Genomic DNA, 23552 nt, shown 5'->3' with positions numbered 1-23552 from the left:
CATTCAGTCTTTTCAAGACTGACTGACTGACTCTGTCTAACCCGCAAAGGATATAGAGGTGACCATATGTATGTATGTATTTTTTTTGTTTTAATGGACGAATGTTACAATGAGACAAAATAAAAATGCATTAGAAAAGACAATAAAAATTGTATAAATATATTTTAGTTAAATTCTGTTAGGTATAACTTCAAATTTGAAACCAAATGGTTTGATATGAACTTTCATAATTCTTGTTGTGACTTCTAGAGGGGGTCCTTCCCATTTCACTTTAATACTTCTCAGCAGTTTCTCTACAAATGTCTCAATCTCTAACTCTGCTATCCGACGACCTATACATGATCTTATACCAAATCCAAATGGTGAACTAGTCATAGGGTGTGCATTTCCGTAGTATAAGGGATCACTTTTATCCACAAGCCATCTTTCCGGCAAGAATTCTTTTGCTCTTGGAAAGAATTTATCTGAATTGGTCAGAATTTCATTTGGCGCAATCACGTCAATCTGAAAGCAAAATGACTTATTAATGAAGTACCTACTGCATAATTCGCTTTAAAGGAGTGTGCATTTCTTCACACAAAACTGAAAGGATTTCGGTCAAATAGCACACGCATTGCTTATAAAAATAGGGTAAAATACAAGGTAAGGTAAAATACGAGAAAATTTCAAATAATCCTGCCTGACGTAAATGAATTTGTTACATGGTTACTTATACCAATTTATTTATGTACTAGCTGTGCCTGCGACTTCGTCCACGTGGAATAGTCATTTTGGGCATCATTGAAGCCCTCAAGGATGCTCCTTCCCCGATTTTTTTCACATTTTCCATTATTTCTTCGCTCCTAATAGTTGCAGCTAGACGTTATATAGCCTAAAGCCTTCCTCGATAAATGGTCTATTCGACACAAAAATAATCTTTCAAACTGAACCCTGTAGTTCTTGAGATTAGCACATTCAAACAAACAAACAAACTCTTCAGTTTTATAATATCAGTATAGATAAATCTAAGTGCCTATTTAAACTAAAAAAATATTCTAATAGAATTATACCCAGAAATATATACCTACAACTTACAAAAGAAATGAAAATAAAGTTGAAACGCCTGTGCAATACTATCTTGCCGTCTTCGGGTCTTCCCATACTCCCGTAGGGGAGTCGGAGTAGTTTGGTCAGGGCTTTTGGCCCTCTTCAATGGCATCATCGCTGCCTACGACTGTAGGCAGGTCGATGGGGCGGCCGTAACGGCCTGGGTCTTCACGTCTTCAAACACTGGAAGTTCCCATCGGCGGCGGCATTGTCACTGGTCGACAACGTCTGCCGCAAGGCAGCGAGGGGAGGGTTTCACCCGACGGCCCGGAGGGCAGGCGTGGAGCGGCGCGATGCCGCGCAGGTGGCTGTGTGATGACGCGTCCGCCCTCTCGAATATCTAGTTCTCCCACTTCAGGTCCCTGAGGATCGTCGAGTTCCTCACGTAGCGCGGGGCTCCGACGACTGCTCTGAGACTTTGGTTCTCTTGGGCGCTGAGTCTTCTCCTGTTGTTCTTAGAGCAGAATGCGTACCACGCCGGGGCCGCGTACGTGAGGCGGGATCTGACGTACGTTTGGTAGATCCCGATTTTCGTCTTCAGGGGGAGGCTGGAGGAGAGAACTGCGTGAGGTCTCCCCCTGGCTGCCTTGGTCATGAAGCTTGCGCTCGCCTCCTGCCCCTTTTATACCCTGCCGCCGCTAGCCGCGTCGAGCGCGGCAACCGTTACGCAAACATAATCCTTATAGCATGATTCAGTATTTACGCACGATGGCTTGTTAGGGTATTTTATTTCATGTATAAGTTTGGTGTTTCTATACCGATTTCGATGATTCTTTTTTTATTGAATAGGTACTTATATTAATTTTTAAGAATTACGAATGAGTGTAAGTGTTATTGGTATTATAAACATTAGAGTAAAGAAATATAATCAGAAATCTCCGAACTCCTAAGCTATTAGGAATTACACGTGTTATTGTGAGTCAACCATAAAAGATAGACTTATGCTGTCTTGGGATATTTTTTTAATAATTTTATGTAGAATATTTCCGTTATACATGGTTTCGCTGTATCTTTAACCATTAAGGCTGCACACGCGACGGAAGCTTAAAAAATCAAGTAACTTCTCCCGTTTTCCCAACATTTCCTTTCACTGCTCTGCTCCTAGTGATTGTAGCGTAATGAAAAGTATACTATAACCTGCTCAGGAGTATGAAGAATAACTGTACCAAGTTTCGTAAAAATCTGTCAAGTAGTTTTTGTTTCTATAAAGAACATACAGACAGACAGACAGACAAAAATTTTACTGATTGCATTTTTGGCATCAGTATCGATCACTAATCACCCCCTGATAGTTATTTTGAAAATATATTCCATGTACAGAATTGACCTCTCTACAGATTTATTATAAGTATAGATGTATATGTATTTTATGTATTTATTGTAATGTAGATATGTATTTTGCAGTATGCATGTGCACTTTATTGCACCACCAACTTAAAGCTTTTCTGTTTGGTCAGCTGGTTGACTGGTAGGGAATGCCAAACGGCATTAAGTCCGCCTTTTGTAAATTTTTTTGTGTAATAAAGTTTTAAATAAATAAATTAATTCAGATCACTCAATTATTTCACTCGATGTACGTTAAATGTCCGTCACTAAGTCGTTATATTTACGGAAGAAGACACTCACTGTACCGAGATGAGAAATGATTGATTGATTGCATATATGACATAGGTAGGTACTAACTATTGCGGTAAACTTGGACTCTGAAGAAATCAGTTGCATTGACAGACACTTAAATATATCATAAACTTACCCCTTTCGGAACGTGGTAACCGGCTACAACGTGTTCCTTTCCCGTCCTTCTAACATTGATCGCAACAACGGGCGACAATCGAAGCGACTCTTTCATGCATGCTCGCAGGTATCGCTTGCTTGGTTTCTCAGCAAACAGCCCTTCGCGAAGTTTCTCCTGCTTTTCAGGATTCATGGCCAAGTCGTACAAAAGCGAGATCAAAGTAAACGATACCTGAAAGCCAGATAAGAAACAATATTAAAGTAGAAAACTCTTTTCTGAAGTACCTATACTATTTGTTTTATTGCTAAGCCGATGCTCTTACGATCAGGGAAAAATCGTTAGGAAACTTGCACATTCAGGCAACTCGATCCAACCCAAAGATTGCAGGGGTCAACTGATTAGGAGGATAATGATTGAAGTAGAAAACAAGGGTTCATTCTTTGGTGTAGGTGACATGAGGAATTTTAAATATTTTATTCAAATCTTTAGCTCTCACTTCGGCTTAGCTCGTCTTTTCGTCTTTTAAATCCGCAAGATATATGTATAATTATACAAATCAGAATTCCGATATGTTTTTAGAGTGTTGGTATTGAGCGTTCAGTTGGTGGTGATTTCTTTGCCTTTACTAACAGTGTCTACACCAGCGAGCAGCATCTCGGTTGCCATCATGATAGCCACTGTTTTATCAACGGCTAGTAGCCTCTCAACTATGGTCTTCTCTTCCTCGGGGACGTCGTAACCTCGTTCATTTATCCGTTTCTCGGCCTCTTCGACGTATTGGCTACTTATTCTGAAATGTTAAATGTATCATCAAATAAAATATCGTTTTTGAAGGTATCTTATCTGGAATCAATGTCTCATTACCTACTTAGTTATCCTTTATGTCAAATATTCATATAGATCCAAGAAGACTGTGATCTGGAGACGCAGCTTAAGTACTAGTAATTTTATCCTATGGAGTTTAATAATTACTAGATCGTGGTCAAAGGCGCTGTTTAGAGATAAGGAGGATAGACTAATGAAATAGAATACCTATTGTCGATTTTAGCATGTTACCATATTTTCGTTACGCTGCCTAACTTTCTTCTAAACAAATACTTACTGCCATTGCAAGTCGAATGCCTCCACGAGCTTCTTTAATGTTTTGGTTGGGTACTTCTTCCACATAGTAGTCGGCAGGGTTTCCAAACTGAATGACAAATCTAGTATGTCCGTTGCGCACTTCATCAGTTTTTTACTGGGATTGTCAGGACCAAGCTTATCGGTCAAACAATCCAGCCTTGTGTCCATACCAATGAAGGCGACAGATTCCAAAGCCCAATTTATCACCTCTCGATCAAAATTTTCTTTTAGGTAATCGCCCTCCCTATGAAGTCTGATTAGCCTGAAAATTTAAATTTTTAGCTGTTCGTAATATCTTCTGTGTTTTGCATAACATAATAAAGTTTCAATGGCAAAGGCAACATGGTGAATCTCTTCATTTAAATTACGTATACTTTATATTATTTTCAAGAACGACAAAAGACTTGTGTGTGCTTTGGGGAACACGTAAAACAATATTTAAGCTTCTCGTTGATGTTACCTGTCTACCATTTCTTTAGAAATCTCCTCCAATGCTGGCGCATATAATTTCAGTAGCTTAATTTTCAATAACGCAGGATTTACCTTGGTTCGAAAACTTCTCCAGCTATCTCCTTGCCTAAAATCATGAAAGGTAGGTATTTAACTGGATTGCCTTAGAGTCATTATTATTTTGGGTTTTTAGTTATTATACCTAATTCTTTAAAATTCCACTGAAGCTTACTGCCACTGCTACAAAATAATGAAAAGAGTTTGCTTATATGAAAAAGCTAGATACCATAATAAAAGTGAGTAATTCATACTTACGAGGCCGTTAGTCCAGTAACACCTTTTAAAGTGGATTTTCTCAACTGTTCCCGATAATAAGCCAGAGCTTCCAGTCCAGGCCGTATTGGATTACTTTCCTCAGCTCTAAACACCTTTAACATTAACAAGGTACCTATCTATTATTTTTTTTAGTATTCACGCGGTATGCTCGGCTTGTGGACTAATTCTTTTTACCAATAAAAATATGTTTTGGAATAATTGTTGGTTCTTAATGTTCAGTCGACAATCTCGTTAAAAATTGTGCAGGAGAGAAACAATGTAAATGAAGTTTATTCCAATTGGTATGTTTTGTTGGTCAGTCTGTGGTCAGAGTGGAAACATAGTGGAAAGTCGCTAATGTAATAAGGACGCTGTGGGCCCTTAAGCTCTTTTTCTTTGCTTTTAATTTACATAGTACTTGTTAAATTAATAGACAGTGTTACATACAATGTTACCTGCTCATAAAGTTCAGGCTCAAAAAGAAGAAGCATACTCGGTTTAGAAAATGATCCATCCATTTTTACTACTGAGCCATATCTCTCGTTCAAGACTTGAAAGGTTTGAACTAAATTCAAATTGGATCCTATTGAACCTGAAAATGAATGATTATTTAGCTTATTACCCTTGTAAATTAAAATAGGTAAGTAAATGTAATGTGACGTAATATAAATATAAAGTTAACAAACCTATAACAGGCAGAAAATGGTGCAGAGTACCCAAGACAGGTACAGACGAGAGCCCCGGTATTGATTCGAATGGCTTCGGCTGGCCTGACGAGTACGACCGCTGGACGCCATGTCTGAAAACATCAGGCGTTGTTGAATTAAAAACACAATGGCAAGGCCAGGTTTAGAATTCTAGAGGCTCCCGAGCAACGAAGAAGCCGACTCTATATTAGTTTTTATTATTAGTAACTTTAAGACAATGTACGTACGGATCAATTTATTATTATTACTTATGTCTTATCTCCAGAAAAAACCTCATACACCCTCTGTTGTGGAGGCCTCCCCCAAATCGACCGTGAATAATGATGGATTAATAAATACCTATAATTCGAGCCGTAACATTATAACAAACATAATAACTACCTTATATTTATTAACCTTCTGTGTATGTCTATAGACTTACTAATTGCCTTGTAATTCATTACGACTCAAGCTATCTTTATTACATCTATAAGTAAGTATGTTATTAACACAAATTTCACATCAAATAGGTACGTGTAAATTCACATACGCTATGACGAATACTAAATTATTTGTTCACAATCGCTGAACATATATAGATAATACCTACTTAACTGATACCTTTTGTAATAAGGGCCTTATTTGACTAATATTTTCCACCATTGCAGTAATGATACATTGACGCTGGTACTTACATCAGATAAGGCTTTCTTTGAACTAAATCAAGAAAACCAGCTGAAAAGAGAAAATCAATGAGGTTTCATCGTACAGACAAATAAAATGTGAGACAGGCTAAACTAGGACCAAAGTTAGTTCAATACGATAAACTAATCAACGAACGATGTTATAAGTACCCAAAAAAGTAGTTTTTCATAATGATCTGACCGAGGATCGAACCCGGGACCGATAGTTCAGAGTACTGTACTACTGGTCCCGGGTATTGAACTGCGGACCATGAAAGCACTGCTTCACTCAATCTCTTGTGGATATCGTAGGAAGCGACTGGAGGACAAAAGCAGAGTCAAATGTCAGTATCATCTGAAAACTGTGTGTGGACCCGTATGCTTTCGCTTACTTTCGTATTATTTAAAATTAGGTAACTAACTGTTATTTTTACAAATATCACGTCTTTGTTCCTTACGAAGTACACAGTTAACAGTATCGAAAAAACTGAAAGAGTACGTTTAGCTAGGTGGCTAATGTGGATATGGTCGAATTGATCGATTTTAAGAAAAAAAAAATAATTTATCGTTTATGAATTGTTTTATTCAGTAAAAATATATTTTTGAGTTCATTTAATATAATGTAATAAAGGATTATTTTTTTATGTATTTATTGTAGTTTATCGATTCATACATTTCACTTATAAATCGATTTTTTTACATGTCCAATATCGCATCGCCCAACCCTACTGTCCCTGTCAACTGTCAAGTCAAGAACAGTGACAGTTCGATGTTATGGTGGTGAGGTTAATGGACGACAAAAATAGTTTTGATAAATATTTGGACCGAAGATATTGTACTAATTTAATATGTGAAAACAAAGTTTAAACATTTTAAGAGCGTCAAAGTCCAGTTGTTATGTTATTTCTTTCTATTGTATCGTCATAACATCGTTAAAAACAGTGTTCAGAAGTTCCTTTGTCATGAGAATAGTTTTCCTATTACATATCGATCGATTACGAAAGCGCGTTTTTACATTGTTTTGTGAATAGAAGCAATATATTTAATACCTAAGCAAATTGTGTAGTACTTAAATGTGCTTGCGTCAAGATATTGGGCTTTGTGGTAATTCTCGTGAGTGTTCATTTTCCTATCGTGTGTTTTCGGTGCACTAGTCTCAAGTTAAACATATTTAAATCACCATAAAATTAAATCACAAATTCAAATATACACATAAAATGAGATAAACAGACTGAGCTGTGTCTGTGATTGATCTAGATACAACACGTCCATGTATTGTTGTTCTTTCCTGTAAGTATTTTATCTCATATTTCATTTTGTGCATGTCCTACTTTTAAGGAGCACTTATGGCATCTTCACTGTAAAATTATGGATAAGTTATTCAAATTTATCTACCCATCATAACATACACAAAATGCATTGAATGTGCTTTATAAAAAAGCAAAATAAATTTCATTTCAACAGATAGCAAATAAGTATATCCTATGTAATTAATGTAAATAACCTAGAAACAGTACATAAAAAACTTACATTCAAATGCTGTTAAGAAATATCAAAGTATAAATTATATCAGCTAAACAAGAGGTATAGACATGATTATATGAATGAATGAAAGATAAGGGTAAACAAAAAATATATTGCAGTACACTATACTTTGGCATACCACTATGTATGCCAAAGTATAGTGTTCTTACTACACATTTATTATCATAATATGTTTGTAAGTACCTCCTTCTTTAAAAGGTTAATAACCTTCACATAGGGCAGCATCAAATTAAGCTCTATCTTATCACATGTCTAAACAAGTTGCTTACATAACAGCTATGCAGGTGTTTTAATGAGATTATCTCTTGTAAGTTTAATTACTTTTTAAACAGTTCCTAGTAAAAGCTACACTAAACAAGCTCTTGTTTACTGTCTATTCCATAAGGGATAAACACAACAAACAAGGTATCAATGTCATATAACTGAAATCTAATTATATCTGCTGCTGCCTCGTGCATTTGTGTAGAAAAAGCAGTGGAACAAACTACACATTGTCTACATTAAAAAAAATTGTAAATAAATATGAAATTAATGACTTCAATATGAATATTATTAGCAGTTAGCATATACTGAATTTTTACTACACTTCAAAACGAGCATGAGAGCTTGCAGTAGATAACTGTGTTTTTTTCCTTAGCATAACACATTCCACAGCACAACAAACCTGGTGTTTTTATTACAGACACAAATCACTTCAAATTTAATTTTTTTAAATGTGAATGATGAATATTTAATTAATTATGCACATCAACCAATTGAAGCACATTACAATCCAGAGCATGTATGATTGGTGAGTCACCCAATGGTTGCTCGGATCTCATTTCCTTCATTGTTCAAAATAATACATACATATAATCACGTCTATATACCTTGTGGGGTAGACAGAGCCAACAGTCTTGAAAAGACTGATAGGCCACGTTCAGCTGTTTGGCTTTATGATGGAATTAAAATTCAAATAGTAACAGATTGCTAGCCCATCGCCTTAAAGAAGAATCTCAAGTTTATAAGCCTATCCCTTAGTCGCCTTTTACGACATCCATGGGAACGAGATGGAGTGGTCCTATTCTTTTTTTATTGGTGCCAGGAACCACACGGTGGTTCAAAATAATGTTCATACGAAGCACTGCACTTATCAGGTCTAAGATTCCTATGTCCTTGTAATTTTTTATCTTAATTTTGTACAGCAATCCTACTACTATTATAAAGGCGAAAGTTTGTATGGATGTTTGTTACTCTTTCACGCAAAAACTACTGAACCGATTACCATGAAATTTGGTATGTAGGTAGCTGAAGACCCAGAATAACACATAGGCTACTTTTTATCCCAGAGTTCCCGCGGGATTGATAGGGTTTCCATGCGGACGAAGTCGCGGTGGCCTCTAGTATTTATATAATAGACAGACTTACAGACAATCAACATTTGTCAAAATTTGTTATATACAAAATATTCAGAACAGAAATAAACCCACATTTGCCAATCCCCATTTGTTATTATTTTTATATGTTTAGATTTATCTAGAAAGTATTTTTTTTTTATTTTTCTACAAGAGAAGATGTTTATACAATTATTATAGCTGTTTTTGAATTCAAAGCAATTAATTAACTTGCATATTTACAAAAAAACATCAATGTTTTTCCTCATAATGACCTTGCAGATATAATAACCCATGTTATAATAAACGTACAAGTAAGAAATCATCTCATGTAGTAAAAATTTTTTTCCTGGTGGGATATCAGAATAGCACCAGTTGATACCTTGTTTGTATCATATTAATTTTTCTAACAAATGTTTATTTGTATATTTTGAAATAATTGTAGATCTCACCCCATCATTATTATCCCATTATTATAATTTTAGTCCTTTTGTGACTGTTGACTGTTCATTTAATGTACCTTACCTTCCAAATGTCTTGAAGAATGAAATGCTGGTCTGGTAACAAAGAAAAAATGTAGTGTTTGCCGGCTACGGCTTTTTTGAAGATGAAGAGGCGAGTCTAGCAACCTGGCACATTTTTATATGTCAATTCCATCATTAATCCTAAACATAGTCTATCATGACTGCTGGGTTTGTTTATCCCGTAAGGGTTTAAGGCGTCATAATATGTATGTTATACCTATAAACAATGGTTAATACTATATATAATTCCTATAATTACGTTTTCTGTGTAGATGATTTTGTAACTAAATAGTTTTACGTCTAGTTCTCGGCTGGGCGTCGGGATGGCGAGCATGAGTTCCACGCTCGTCGAGACCGTCTCCATTAACTACGAGGACTTCAATGAGAGCTTTCTCACTTGTGGCACGTGTTTATGTAAGTTATAAGTATACCTATTCTTTAGTTCGTTTTAAATATTTTTCTCTTGCTTTAGATAATTTTCTTTCTTATTTATAATATAACAGGTATTATATGTGAAAGTTTAAAGTCAGGTATTCCTATTGCGAGTTAAAGTATTTTTTGAAAATGCAATATTGATATAGCTTCCCTGGTTTTCTCATTATTTTATGTCATGAATACTACAAAATTCATCCCTGAAATCTGATTTTTAGTTAAAACATAACTAGTTGTTCAATATAGCGAACTGAATGTATAAAATAAAATAATTATCTTATAAAATAACACTATTTGCTAAATGCAGCCAGCCAGAAACAACAATTATTAACATAATGTTTTTCTGTAATTATTTAGAGAGTCTTTCCATGTCGTCCGGTTGACACTCCTATGCTACCTTTGAACGATTTGTATGTAGGCGTTAATGAGTTGAGTGGTAATAAGTTCACAACGGTGACCTAAATCTTGTGTAACTTTAGCTATACATATATTTATTTAGCCACTTTACTTAACTATTGCTCATTTATTCTTTAACACATTTTGTCACGCCTGTTTTTTATGGACTCGAAAGAGATGAAGGCGTTCATATGAACATTCTACAATAGTATTAGTATTATGTGTTACCTTTTTTTTAACCAATCTTATTTATTATTAATGAATTGAAATTCGGTTTCAGGTGTCTTATGAAAAAATAACCTTTGAATTTTTCAGGCACTTACGACGGTGGAGAGCACACGCCCAAACTTCTGCCATGTTCTCACACAGTCTGCTTACACTGTCTCACACGTATAGCTGCCTCCCAGACGCGGGACGCAGGCAGCTTCCGATGTCCCATATGCCGCGAACTTATCACCATACCACGGGGCGGGGTGCCCGCTCTACCCCCTTCATTCCTCGTCAACCAACTACTCGATTTAATGGCAAGACAACGCCGAGAAGTTATACCTCAATGTAGCTCACATCCAGGAAGAGAACTGCTCTTCTGTGAGACCTGCGATTGCGTGTTCTGCAGGCATTGTGCTGACGGCCCACACAGCGACACGCCGTGCGATCATACTGTCGTACCGTTTTCAATAGCCTTGAAAAGAATGTCCGAGATACTATTGTACAGAGCGAATGAGTGCCTCAGTAAGCTGGGTTCTGCCAGGGAGGCGGTGGCGAATGAGCTACGAAGGTTGGAAGCTGCTGCGACGGCGGCCGACGAAGCGATTGACAGGCATTTTGCGGAGTTGAGGGCGGCACTGGATAAAAGACACAGTGAACTGAAGTCGGCCGCTGCGGCCGCCGCTACACACAAACGGAAGCTGTTGGAAGAACAACTAAAGCTGATTGATGCTGAAAAGTCAAAGGTAAGCCACCAGTAGCTGTATTAATGCAGAAGCAACATAAAATTAAAAGTAAATCAACATCACCAGCGGCATATTTTATGACGTACGCCTCCCTTTTCCTCCACCTTAGATAATTCCAAGGTTTGGCCGTCCAACTTGGTCTAGGTATTTTGTTTGCCACAAAGTAGATAGATAAATTCACGTTTGTTTTAAACATGTGCAACCCTTAACTAATTTGCAGGTAGAAGCGGAATGCTCAGGCCTACAGCAGCAAGTGGAAGTTCGCGAAGTGAGTAGCCGTGCGGCGGCGCTAGGAGCAAGGCTCAGTGACGCCGCCGCGTTGGCCGAGCCAAGGGAGAACGCGTTCTTGGCTGTGGACTTCGGCCATAACGACGCTCAGCAAAGATTCGCGGAGGCTTTGGTGGAGTTAGGCAGAGTCCGGACCAGTACTACATTCCCTGGCCTATGCACTTTACAGTTAGGTGAGTCGTTATATTTTATCTTTAATACTTTAAAAAAATGGTCGTGCCATAGTTATTACGCTTCCCTTCTTTTAATTTTTGATTATGAGAAGAAAATTTTTTTATGGCGCGATAATATTTAATCCTATCAGCATATATGTGCGCGTTATGAGCGAGATAGCAGAATACATTTTATTTTTGAATTTTAAGTTTGATGTAATTACATACTAGTAATTCGGTCGTTATGTTATTGAGATTTCATGGTTTCATAAAAGTGATAGTAATATACGGCGTTCAAAAATAATTTGGCAGAGTCATCATGCGTATGCGGCCTAGAAGTGGTAGTGATACTGCGCACGGTGGACTACCACGGCGAGCCGCGCAGCACGGGCGGCGACCCCGTCACGGCGGCCGCCACGCTCGACGACGCGCCGCTGCCCTGCGCCGTCACCGACATGGACTCCGGACTCTACCGGTCTGTTCATTTGTATTTACTCTGTAGTGAAGGAACTTTAAATAAATATAAATATATACGGGACTAATTACACAGATTAAGTTAGCTTCGAAGTAAGTTCTAGACTTGTGTTACGAGATACTAACTCAACGATACTATATTTTATAATAAATACTTACCTATGTATATAGATAAACATCCAAAACCCAGGCCAATCAGAAAAAGTTCTTTTCTCATCATGCCCTGGCCGAGATTCGAACCCGGGACCTCCGATGTCACAGACAAGCGCACTACCGCTGCGCCTCAGACGCCGCCTAACTGCTTCTCTTCTAGCTTTTCTTGTAGGTCAATGAAACGAAATAAAAAAGACGTCAGATAAAACACCAACTTGGCTGAGATTTCAGTAGGACTAAAGCGAAAAAAAAAACAAAGTTTATAGGCACGTTCTCCCTTTATATACAGTATCTCGCTGCGGCCGTGGTCGCCAGGCGCGCTGTGCGTGCGCGTGCTGGTGTTCGCGCGCGGCGTGCGCGACTCCCCGCTGCGCGCCGCCGTGCTGGCGGCCGCCGCGCCGCTCGCCGTGTGGGGCGCGCGCGGCGCCGGCAAGGACCAGCTGAGCCAGCCCGTCGCCATTGCGAGGTACCGTGTGCTGTAGTGATCATGATCAAAATCTTTTTTGGACACGTCGGGCAGAAATGAGATGCGTAGGCAAACCGGCAGATAGATAGTCGGATATCAGAATGACTGCAAGGTCGATCTGGGCTAGAACCGCCGCATCTTTATCAAATTGAAATGGCATACAACCCGGCCCTTTTTGGGTCAGAGGCACAACCCGGCCAAATATGAAGTCAGTTGTCATACAACAACGCATTTCAATTCAATACCACCATCTTCGGTTACACGTAAAGAATCAAGGGATCAAGAGGCTACTCTTGCATAATATTTCTCTTGACTCCATACAAATTCTCGTTATCGTCCCTTTATTTGTATATTATACCGCTTATTCTAGGGAGAGCTAAGAAATAAGAGACATTAAAATGAAATAAATTTGTTCGCAGGTGCCCCAAACGCCGAGAGATTTACGTTCTGGACGCCGGAAACTCCAGAGTCAAAGTGCTGGACGAAGAAACGTTTGCGTTCAAAACACATATTGTTAATGAGGGTAAGTGATATACAGTAAAAAAAATACAATTCAATAAGCGTTTCATGACCGCCATTACGTCATAGATTATCTCACGAAATGGCAAGTTTTCTGCCACTCACACATGCGTAAAATACCACCATTACGATGCATCACATTTTTTCAAGCCACACTACGTCTGAATATTTTTCTACGTCTGAATATTTTTCTACGTCTGTATGCCCCCTTCTTTATTTAAATTATATATTGCAGGTTTGTCAGGGCGGAGTTGCACTGGTATAGCGGTAACGGCGGATGGCGTGTTGGTCGTCAATTGGCGGACCCGTACTCTCACCGAGGTAGGTAACCACGCTGTTATATTTATTTATTGAACTGAACTTGATGCTAGAATCAGAGTTTAATAGTCATTCGCCGAACTAGAAAGCGTACCCGTTCAGCATAAACTGACTTAACTAGTTACCTAACCGATGATCTTACGGTGAAGTAAAATATCGTAATGTAATTGTATCTATACTAATATTATAAAGCTGAAGAGTTTGTTTTGTTTGTTTGTTTGTTTAAACGCGCTAATCTCAGAAACTACTGATCCGATTTGAATAATTCTTTCACTGTTAGATAGTCTATTTATCGAGGAAGGCTATAGGCTACATTTTATCCCGGATTTCCTACGGGAAACGTCAACAATGCAGGTGAAAGTTGAACGAGTCGGCCATTTGCGAGCTTTCCACGCGAACGCTGCGCAAACCAACAAAGATATAGTAAAACAATGTACTAAAGATGTGAAGTACTCATTTTTTGCCACAAAAAAGTCCGCGAGAGCATATATCTATCTCTTAAGGTTTACTTACAATAACCACTTTTATGTTCATTTTTTAAGATTATTTTTTCATTATAAACATAAGTTATTTTGAAACCAATTTTCTTTAATTCAGTATTAATCCTTATCCAAATAAATATGTTTATTATTTTCGGCTTTTCATGTAGATTTAAATTGCCATTTACAGTATATAAATCAGACGAATAGGTTTTGAGATATAGTCGTTATAAGCAATTTGCAGCGAAACATTTAATACGGCGAACCAGCGTTCTTTCTAATACGCGTGACCGCCTGACGCCCTGCTCTATCCTACTTCCTACATACCTATAGATAGGTACTGTTTTTACCTCTTACCTACTTTTAAACTAATTATGTCTATCTTTTAAGATTGTTGTTGATTATGAGTATTTCATTGTAAACACAACTGTCTTTGATATCACTTAATTTCAATGAACATCTTAGAAGATATTACTATTTTAAAGTAAAGTAAAGTATCAGCCTGTAAGATCCCACTACAGGGCAAAGGCCTCTCATCTCACTATACGGTCTCCGTTCCGTCACGGGTAATGATGTGGGCCAAGTCGTCGCCAAGTCGCATAACAATTAGCAGCTATACCTAATTGATAAAGCCGAGGAGGATGTTTGTAAAAATAAATATGATGCCCAAAATAACTATTCCACGCGGACGAAGTCGCGGGCACAGCTAGTCTGTAATATACCTATGACAAAGTCCACATTTATAAATCGCTTTAGCAATATTAGAAGGCGCTGAATAGCAGCGGAACCTACTATCAAACCGAATGAAAACTCAATAAATTAACAATCTTAAAACAAGTACATTAAACTTACATTATAATAACGACCTTAATACAAGTTTTGTTTCGGATAATGACGATGTTACCTTTTGTTTTTTAAAATTTTTTTTTTCTAATAATTGTGGTGTTGATGACGTAGGTAAACACGGAAGGCGCAACACTGCGCACGATCCGCTCCGAGCGCCTCGTGGAGCCGGTGTGCGTGGCGGCGCACCCCGCCTCGCGCCGCCTGGCCGTGGGCGACAACGGGGCGCGCGCCGTGTTCCTGTTCGACGCCCAGGGGAACATCGAGAGGGAGGTCGGGATTTGTTGCTTTACTAGCTAGCTTTTATTCGCAGCGTCGCCCGCGAAATTTGCGCCACCAACAAAAGTCTATTGTCTCTGGAGGTGGGCGTTGACATCTGCGACACAGTTTCATAACTTCTGCAGATGTCACCGTTAACCTATGTTACTTGATTTGTACTTGTTCTTGTTTCCAAATAAAATATTTTCTTCTTTTTTGTTTAAATTGTTAAGAAATTTTCAGTCAATGCAGTGATGTAGTTCCTTGGTCGCCTACTAGATGGCGTTGTGTGCATAATAATTCGCGGTTGCGCTTGTGTAAAACACTTATAACTCGTGATGATTCGAACAAATTATCTTTCCTACCACATCGAGTTTTACTTGAAGCATTCTACTGACGCGACTATGTCCTCCAGAATCTTATTTATGTATACGCAACATTTACGCAAGATTGGCTCAGGAGACAACGCCTGAAGAGGTAACAAAAAAATTAACTTACTTTCGTATTCATAAAACTAAATAGAATTACACACAGAACGGAGTTTCACCTCCCACCAGATCAGAAGTGTCTGATATAATACTGACAAAACAAATAAAAACAGAACGTACCAGCCCTTTCTATTTAAAGAGGTGTTTTTTTTTTTGTAATAATCATGACGATGGCTGAGCTGATGATATTGTCACGGAATAAATGCTTTTATCTAAATTTTTGATACTGATAAGACTACCACTATGTCCACACAACAATGTCCAAAACACGATCAGCTCCCGTTTACGCCGATTTAATCGCGCGAGAAACTATTGCTGTCCCGTTTCACGTCATAATAAAAAGCGAAACAGCGTCAGTTTTCGCCCCATAAAAACGGCGTCGCGCGTGCCATCCTACGGGGGCAGGTGTCCGCTTATCTCACAGTCGATGGGTTATCTCTAGTTAATCGCACTTATCACTTTTAATCTCACTTTTAGTTGTATCTCTTTCAAATAAGACTTGGCCTACGTCGTCATAGACTATTCCCACAGAATCTTCATGCAGTAAACGAGTATCTTACATTTACCACATGTTAATCTGTAATATCATCTGTACGGCATATTAGATCGTAACAATCACGATGTTTTCATCCAAAAAAATCAAGTACTGTTCTGGATTGGGTACTCTTTCCTAACAATATATTTTCAAGAGAGTTATCATTTCGTATATCTATTTCTAATCATACAATTTCAGGTGGGAAGTGGCGAACTAGGATTGGTTGGAGGGCTGGCGCTGTCGCAAGATTTGCTCATAGTGGCTGATGTTGCTGTGAAAGTTTACGACTTGGAGGGGAATCTCAAAAATACGCTGGCGCCTGTGCCTAAAGGTAATATAGGATTCTGAACTAATTTGTGATGCGCAGCGTCATCATCTTACTTCCGCTCTTACGCCAGCCTTTATGTCAGAAAACCGTCATAGTCATGTTTTACGAAAGCAATCTGCGGAATAAAAATATCAGTTGTTATATCACAACGTTATAAGCCATCGACCAATCACATAGTCTCCAGACTTGTGAAAAGCAGGTTCCCTTTTTAAGTGCAACAAACGCTAGGAGATTGATGTAACTGAAATGTTTCAGGTCGCGGCGGCTACGGCGGCATAGCCGTCGAGGAGTCCGAGGAAGATCTTCGGATAGTGTGCGCTCGTTCCGTGCGGGGCCGGGCGGGGCTCGTGGTGGTGTCGGCGTCCGGGGCCGTGCTGGCGGCGAGCGAGCTGGCGGAGCGGCGGCCGCGGCGGGTGGCGGGGCTGGCGCTGCTGGCGGGGCGCCGCGCGCTGCTGGCCGACCTCGCCGGGGACTGCCTGCGGCTGCACTCCTACTGGTGATGGTGAGTGGAGCGGGTGGCGGGGCTGGCGCTGCTGGCCGACCTCGCCGGGGACTGCCTGCGGCTGCACTCCTTCTGGTGATGGTGAGTGGAGCGGGCGGCGGGGCTGGCGCTGCTGGCCGACCTCGCCGGGGACTGCCTGCGGCTGCACTCCTACTGGTGATGGTGAGTGGAGCGGGTGGCGGGGCTGGCGCTGCTGGCGGGGCCAATTCTTCGTCACAACTTGAAGTCCCTTGCATGGTCCATCCATTCATGGATTAATCTAGTAAGAGCATTGGTCACCACTCAAACGTGTACATAACTCAGAAACAGATCATTGGTACATGGCCGTGATTATGATTTGACCCTGTGCTGACACTTTCTGACATTGTATTCTCCACTTAGTCTTATTTGCGAACTTCGTTATCCTCGGTTTTAAAGCCATCGACTAGATTTTATCGAATACATCTTATTAAATTTATTTTTTTAGTTATTTTTTGCAAAAAAAAGCTTTAATGAAGAATTGAATTTGTTTCAGGGACAGTGTATATCAGCCAAGGAGAAAAGCCTGATGCCGTGTGGCAATCGTTATCGAATTTCATGCTAGTCCAATATTATAAAGGAATCGAACCGTTGGCCATATTCGAGCGGAAAGTACTTGCACCAAAGTCTAGCGGCGAACGCTACATTAATCATAGTACTTACAGTATTTATTTCGTATTAAGTCGGTTAAGCTAATTTTGTTTTTATTTTTTTTTATGTCGAGTTTACTCGGCGTTCATCGTGTATATTTTGACAAATGCGACTGATTTTTTTATGTTTTGTGACTTTAGTTTTACAATCGTCAAAATGTAAGCGGTGCACACTGCTTTTAGTCCTAAGACTAAGTCAAAAATAATTTTGCATTACTATTTTGGCGACTGTACCTTAATAAGTACACGTCACATTTCAGTTTTTCTTTTTATATTTTTGTTATCAAAAGGTGAAGTCACTCATCTCATTATATGTTATTTATAGAAATTTTCAAAAAATTTATTGGCAATTATAATTTTTTCTTACTAGTCGTACAACAGTGGCATTTATTCAATCGAAAATTATTTTACTATTTGATATCTTATTTATATTTATAAGAGAGGAAATCGGATTAATCTCACTTATTTGTAAGACTTCACGACAATATGTAGAGGAAAAAAACTACTTAATAAATCGTGTCATTTATCAGTGTAGCCATGTTTACTGAATTTCATAATCAAGGATTAATAAATAGAAAATAAGTCATAGCCCAGTTTATTTATATTTTTCAAAGCAAGGGCTAAACGTGTAGTTTGAAATCATGACACCATTTAAAATAATTACCTATACTTTCAAAAATCATTCTTATTACATTTCGACTCATAACGCTATGAGTTTTTTATCTGTGATTTTGACTACTACGTAGCAGTATCACGAACACACGGACAAATTTATCACTAATAATTATCGTTATATCATTACAATATATGATTTGTTACAATAACTGCATCATTACATTGCTCAATGGGACTATAACACCATATCATGAGAAATTGCTTCCATTTTGCTAGAAAGTAGACGTCATAATTCGCTAGAATTGTTATGATTGGGTCAGAATAATCAATTTAAAATAAGTCAATATTCAAAATGATTACTACTTAATTAACTCTATTCGTAAATATTTGAATTATGTGTTGTCGGTAGTAAAACGATTGGGAATAAATATTTTCATAATAAATAACGGCTCATAAGATAAATAAATAAATATTTTTGAACGTACAAATTATCAAATTCAAAATCAGGCAGCACATCTTATGTACACGCTTCAATTTTCCAAAACGATCACGCTTTTAGATCTATTTTATAACTTTTCTCACATATACCATACCTGCTCTAAATTGAGGAAATTTTTGTAGGCAAATAAATCTCATATTTTACGACATAATATTAATAAGTCAAGACGTTAATATTTACAGTTAAGAAGAGTAAAAATGTATTTCAAACATTTGAATTTACTTTTCTCTTAAATTACATTCAGTTGTTCTACTTTTGCGGTTTCTCCGCATTGGGCTAAATAATAAAGTATATTTTTGTATCGTAGCAGTCTATATATGTAATTTCTAACTATGCTATCCGCATTCCCAAACAAATCATTTAATCTGCACAAATTGCAATAAACGGGCATCCTTATTTGTTTCTAGCGTACCGAATTAAGAATTAAGTCTTACTTTTAATAAAAACACCGATAGGGTCGTGTCTTAACAACCTTTTTAATTAATTATTATGTATCAGAACGGTGCTTTTACCGTAGACACAATAATACTTATAAGATAATAATTATGAAAAAAATCGGTAGTTCATGTTACAAATAACTGTTGAAATAGTTATCACCGCGTACGAGGCTTATGTTATTTAGTTGTAAAGTTCGTAATAGAATGTTTTATGTTAATGAAAGTGATGCGATATAGTTGAATTGAAAGTGAATGTTTTTTTTTAAGCAGAATGTCCATTTAATCTTAGCTGCCATACTTGAACACCCAGTGTAGTGTTAGACATCACGTTTATATACGATAGACCAATGAACGCATTTCGGTTTCTGTATTATTTGTTAATTAAATTATTACTTTTTATATTTTGAGAACATTCAAACGATTGATCTAGGTAGCTGGACAATTTAGATGTAAATTACACTCATCTGTGTTCTATTTAATTAAAGTATGGATATTCAGAATAGATTCATTACGACTACCATGTTTGTAAATCTGCGACGCGTTGTTCCGTATAAATTTCAAGATACTTAGTTGCTATTCCAAACAAAAATCTACTCTGTAGGCTTCTCGCATGTTCTTTACAATTAGCACAGTTAGCTAGTTAGTCTTGTTGGTCACAAACTAACCCATACGTCACTGCCTTTGTCATATACAGTGCATTTACATAGTACACACAGGTATATTGTATTTCAAGAGATGGCTGACTTTTGTTATTTACGATAGGAGGATATTAGTTATCAGTGCAAGTCGTCGGTGGCTTGTGTAGTGGTTGTCTGCTTTGAGAAAGAGGTGGGGTCTCTCTTTCAATTTTTTTTCGGTCGCCTTCAGAGTTCAAAGTTGACACAATAAGGGAAAGACGAGACATACCTTAAGTCTCGTCTCTCCCTTATTCTGTCAACTTTTGCAAATACCGCTTCCATCAGTATACCACTGCGTGACTGTTAAACTACCAATGTACTGACCTCAATGCAAGATAAGCCTCTTAGCGAAAGTAACCATAAATGTAGCTTATTTAATTGTGCATTATTTTATTACTCAGCTTGATGAACGAAATGGGTTGTTGCATATAGAAGGTAAAAGTTCCATGTTACTTCAGTGAAAACGGTATATTGGTACAAAAATAAAGTGTTCATTATTAGACATGTTTTTCTTTGAATATATGAAAACTAACGCTTACTATTTAAACATATTTTCCGTTTTGTTTCTATTGAATACTACAGAATTATATATTTTGGCAAATCAAGTATTTTATGACAAAATTGTAGGAATTGATTCTGTAACTCATTCAAGTTATCTCAAAGCAAATTGTATTTTATCTAAAGCTGTGAAACTGTACTTAAATTATAAATAAAATCACATCTACTATCTCAGTGTATCTATTATGTTACTTTGTGCAGAACACAATAAAAAGTGAAAATTATTACGTAGTTTCATTGAGTTTCCTTTTCCATAGTATTTTTAAGATGGGTATTAAATTAAAGCAGTGCATTAAAAATTTTAACACAAATATTTATTAGAGAAATCAAATCAATAATTGACAATTATAAAAATGTTCTGTCTTTGCAAATCACGAGGTCAGACATCAAAGTAATACAATAATCATATATTTTTAAAGTAAAACATAAAACTGTTAACATGTAGTCTCCACTTCTACAGGGTCTTATAAAGTAGTGATGGTTCACTTAAAACCAGCGAGTCAAATAATTTCATTCAAAAGGTAGTTATGTACCTATATGGTGAAACATACTCGTAAGATCCAATGAAACCATTCGGTTCGCTGGTTTTCAGTTACTATTTGAAATGGCTGATTACACTAGTTAAACAATGTTATGGGATTCGCATACCTAAATGTCAAATTGTAAGATCCCATCTGTGGTTTTTCAAAATTTCGATAAGTTAAATTTATACTTCAAAAATCCGATTAACACAAAACGATCCTGCATTTTGTGTTGGAACTGAGTATAGGCAAAGTATAAATGAATTAAGAATATAAAACTTAATTGTTTTTAAAGACAAGCAATTAAAGACAAGTTCTCATAATTATCAAAATCTTTGTCAAATAGTTATATAAAATTGGTAGGTATGTAGGTATGTCTACTCTTAAAATATAAATTTGGACAGAGATCAGCTTATTAGATTTGTGACCTAAGAACATTGTAAAGTCCTAACTAAATATATAAAAATAGTTGTTTTACAAAATAAATGCACATGAGAGTATATTTTCGATGCGCGCAGTGATTTAACCATTTAATTAGCTGTTGAATTTTTTTATTGTGTTCAATCGAGAATGTTTGTGTAAAATAATACTGAATTTCCCGATTCATTAATCCTAAATGTAAAAGAAAAATGCAATATGTTGGACGTGTTACATACAATTATAATCACCATTGTAGCCCAGACATGAAACCTGTACAAGTTGGTCGACAATAATATAATTTGGGTCTAGAAAACCGCATCTAGCCCACCACCTTCCTATCACGGACGTAGCTATAGTATATATATATATAGTGAAGTAATATTACGGTCTTAGAATTTAAAGATTATAGTCAACTTTGGCGACGCCATAGATACATAGCTATAGGTACCTATTAATTATAGCTTAGTCTGACAGGCTTGTTTTGACAGGTCTGACAACATTGAATGTGTTTTATTGACTAGGTATATCTTCGACAGTTTAATACGTCAATGGCGTTTCAAACAGGATATTGCCACTTGTCAATTATTTATTATTTGTCAACGAAATCAACACACCCTCTCGCTTTGCCTCAGTATTCCCCTTACTGAGGCGTTTAACAAGACAGGGTGTATAATCATACCACAGCCTTTGTCTGACCAAAGTCCAGGAGTAAGTGTGAAAATATTTTTCGTCAGCTTTCATAAAAACAATGTGTGTCAACTTCAAACAACTTCTGCATGGCATAAAGGTTTCATGTTTAGGCAAACATCAGGAACTAGTTTTGCATTAATTTATTTAAATTTTCCAAACCAATTAAATCAGTACGAGCATCGAAAAAAATGCATCAAAAAATCAATTCACAGCTCACTTCCCGAACGTAGCCAGAGTATCTTTGCAGTCTTGTATGGTCTTCTTAAGGCGTTCCACAGTGGCGGAAGTTTGCTTGGAGCCGAGCAAACGAGTACAGCTGCCTATCATGGTGTAGTAGCCGCACACATTGTGGAGGATCCTCACAGCACGGTCGCCACACACGAACAGATACTTCCCACTGGCGTCAAACTTCATGTAATTTATCAACCCTGCAAAAAATAAATAGGTCTTTTAATATGGCGTATATGACACGGGCAAAGCTAGCCCCAAAGTAAGTTCGAAGCTTGTGTTTTATCTAGATATACTATATTTATTAATAAATTCCAAGTTCCAAATAGAAAAATGATTGTTCATCATGCCCTGGCCAGGTTTTGTACCGGGGTCATTATGCCTCAGAGGCAAGCACCTGTAACAGGAGGGATGTTTGGCCATAATGGGAAGATCATCCGCCAGGCTAGGTGTAACCAGGGCAGAACCGCGGCTGCGCAGATGTTGTGTCCGAGGTTGTATTTATGCTCCAACCCGTGAAATCTTAAATTGCGCGATTTAGGCTTTTATTGGCCGAAAGCTTCGCGTGATTGACTGTTGTGACTTATGGCGTAGAGATGTCGCCACACACCCTACCACTTCCTCACGAAGGCCAACATTCTACGTAAGTTAAAAGTAGATAGAACCTCAACCTTACTATTTTCCTTATTAAATTACGAAGATTTACGTAAATAAATCAGGAAAATGGTAAGTTATAACGTATCTGGGGAACCAGTAAATATCCTTAAACAGTTAAATATCCTTGTCAATCCTCTTGCAACATCCCGCCCACTAAAAAACCTCAACTAAATCTTGCATAAACTGTGTGGGTAGTTTCATTAACATCTCACGTTATTGCAAGGAGAATTATTTATTGACAATATTTGTAAGTCTACTAAATAAAGATAAAACTGTTCCCTAACCGCTCATGTAAAACTCTCATTACATTTGCATCCTTCTATAGAGAGTTAATATAGAGAATTTCTCGATATTTCGTGGGAACGAAAATTAAAGTAATTACGCTTTATACGCCGGCGACACGAACAGTAAGAAAGGCTACTTCAACGTCCTTCTTCATGGTAACGTTTATCACATGATGTGAGCAGAGCGACCACAAT

At 37.6% G+C, this 23552-nt stretch overlaps 3 protein-coding genes across 6 annotated transcripts in view; 1 reads left to right on the top strand and 2 right to left on the bottom strand.

Moving 5' to 3' along the window:
• Positions 1–134: 134 nt before the first annotated feature.
• LOC106132045 (cytochrome P450 CYP12A2) lies at positions 135–5968 on the bottom strand. Of its 2 annotated transcripts, XM_013331359.2 has the most exons (9): positions 5797–5967; positions 5395–5507; positions 5164–5300; positions 4709–4821; positions 4404–4520; positions 3924–4205; positions 3452–3611; positions 2840–3052; positions 135–504 (listed from the first exon to the last, which is right to left on the bottom strand). In XM_013331359.2, the coding sequence occupies exons 1-9, from the start codon at positions 5853–5855 to the stop codon at positions 169–171; spliced, it is 1530 nt and encodes a 509-aa protein (XP_013186813.2). In that variant the 5' UTR covers positions 5856–5967; the 3' UTR covers positions 135–168. The 2 variants fall into 2 exon arrangements, with proteins under 2 accessions (XP_013186813.2, XP_060803435.1); XM_060947452.1 differs by lacking the exon at positions 4404–4520 and having other exon boundaries at positions 5797–5968.
• An 879-nt stretch (positions 5969–6847) lies between these two features.
• LOC106132097 (tripartite motif-containing protein 3) lies at positions 6848–20813 on the top strand. Of its 3 annotated transcripts, none has more exons than XM_060947451.1 (12): positions 6848–7190; positions 9824–9933; positions 10663–11300; positions 11521–11761; positions 12053–12215; positions 12657–12833; positions 13253–13356; positions 13588–13673; positions 15107–15265; positions 16472–16604; positions 16857–17103; positions 17618–20813. In XM_060947451.1, exons 2-11 carry the CDS (start codon positions 9843–9845, stop codon positions 17099–17101), a joined length of 2037 nt encoding a protein of 678 aa, XP_060803434.1. In that variant the 5' UTR covers positions 6848–7190; positions 9824–9842; the 3' UTR covers positions 17102–17103; positions 17618–20813. The 3 variants fall into 3 exon arrangements, with proteins under 3 accessions (XP_060803434.1, XP_060803433.1, XP_013186870.1); XM_060947450.1 differs by having other exon boundaries at positions 6848–7367; positions 17624–20813; XM_013331416.2 differs by having other exon boundaries at positions 6848–7367; positions 17618–20812.
• A 36-nt stretch (positions 20814–20849) lies between these two features.
• The window catches only part of LOC106132098 (transducin beta-like protein 2), a 178945-nt gene continuing 176242 nt past the window's right edge, over positions 20850–23552 (bottom strand). The window contains exon 6 of the mRNA XM_013331418.2: positions 20850–22616. Within this exon, the coding sequence (XP_013186872.1) occupies positions 22402–22616 (215 nt within the window). The 3' untranslated portion in view covers positions 20850–22401. The remainder of the gene's footprint in view (positions 22617–23552) is intronic.

The sequence above is a fragment of the Amyelois transitella genome, chromosome 13 (assembly GCF_032362555.1).
Source record: "Amyelois transitella isolate CPQ chromosome 13, ilAmyTran1.1, whole genome shotgun sequence".
NCBI lineage: Eukaryota > Metazoa > Arthropoda > Insecta > Lepidoptera > Pyralidae > Amyelois > Amyelois transitella.
This window is presented reverse-complemented; position numbering and strand designations above follow the sequence as displayed.

Bases quoted from the DNA above. Each gene is read 5' to 3' on its own strand.
- LOC106132045 (XM_013331359.2), bottom strand. From the start codon at position 5,855: ATGAATTACAAGGCAATTAGTAAGTCTATAGACATACACAGAAGGTTA. The intron at 4,521-4,708 runs GTAAGTATGAAT...TCATGATTTTAG, and splicing joins GTTACTGGACTAACGGCCTC to GCAAGGAGATAGCTGGAGAA. The intron at 3,053-3,451 runs GTTAGTAAAGGC...TCTGGCTTTCAG, and splicing joins TGCTCGCTGGTGTAGACACT to GTATCGTTTACTTTGATCTC.
- LOC106132097 (XM_060947450.1), top strand. From the start codon at position 7,348: ATGTATTGTTGTTCTTTCCT. The intron at 15,266-16,471 runs GTCGGGATTTGT...ATACAATTTCAG, and splicing joins AGGGGAACATCGAGAGGGAG to GTGGGAAGTGGCGAACTAGG. The intron at 16,605-16,856 runs GTAATATAGGAT...GAAATGTTTCAG, and splicing joins GCTGGCGCCTGTGCCTAAAG to GTCGCGGCGGCTACGGCGGC.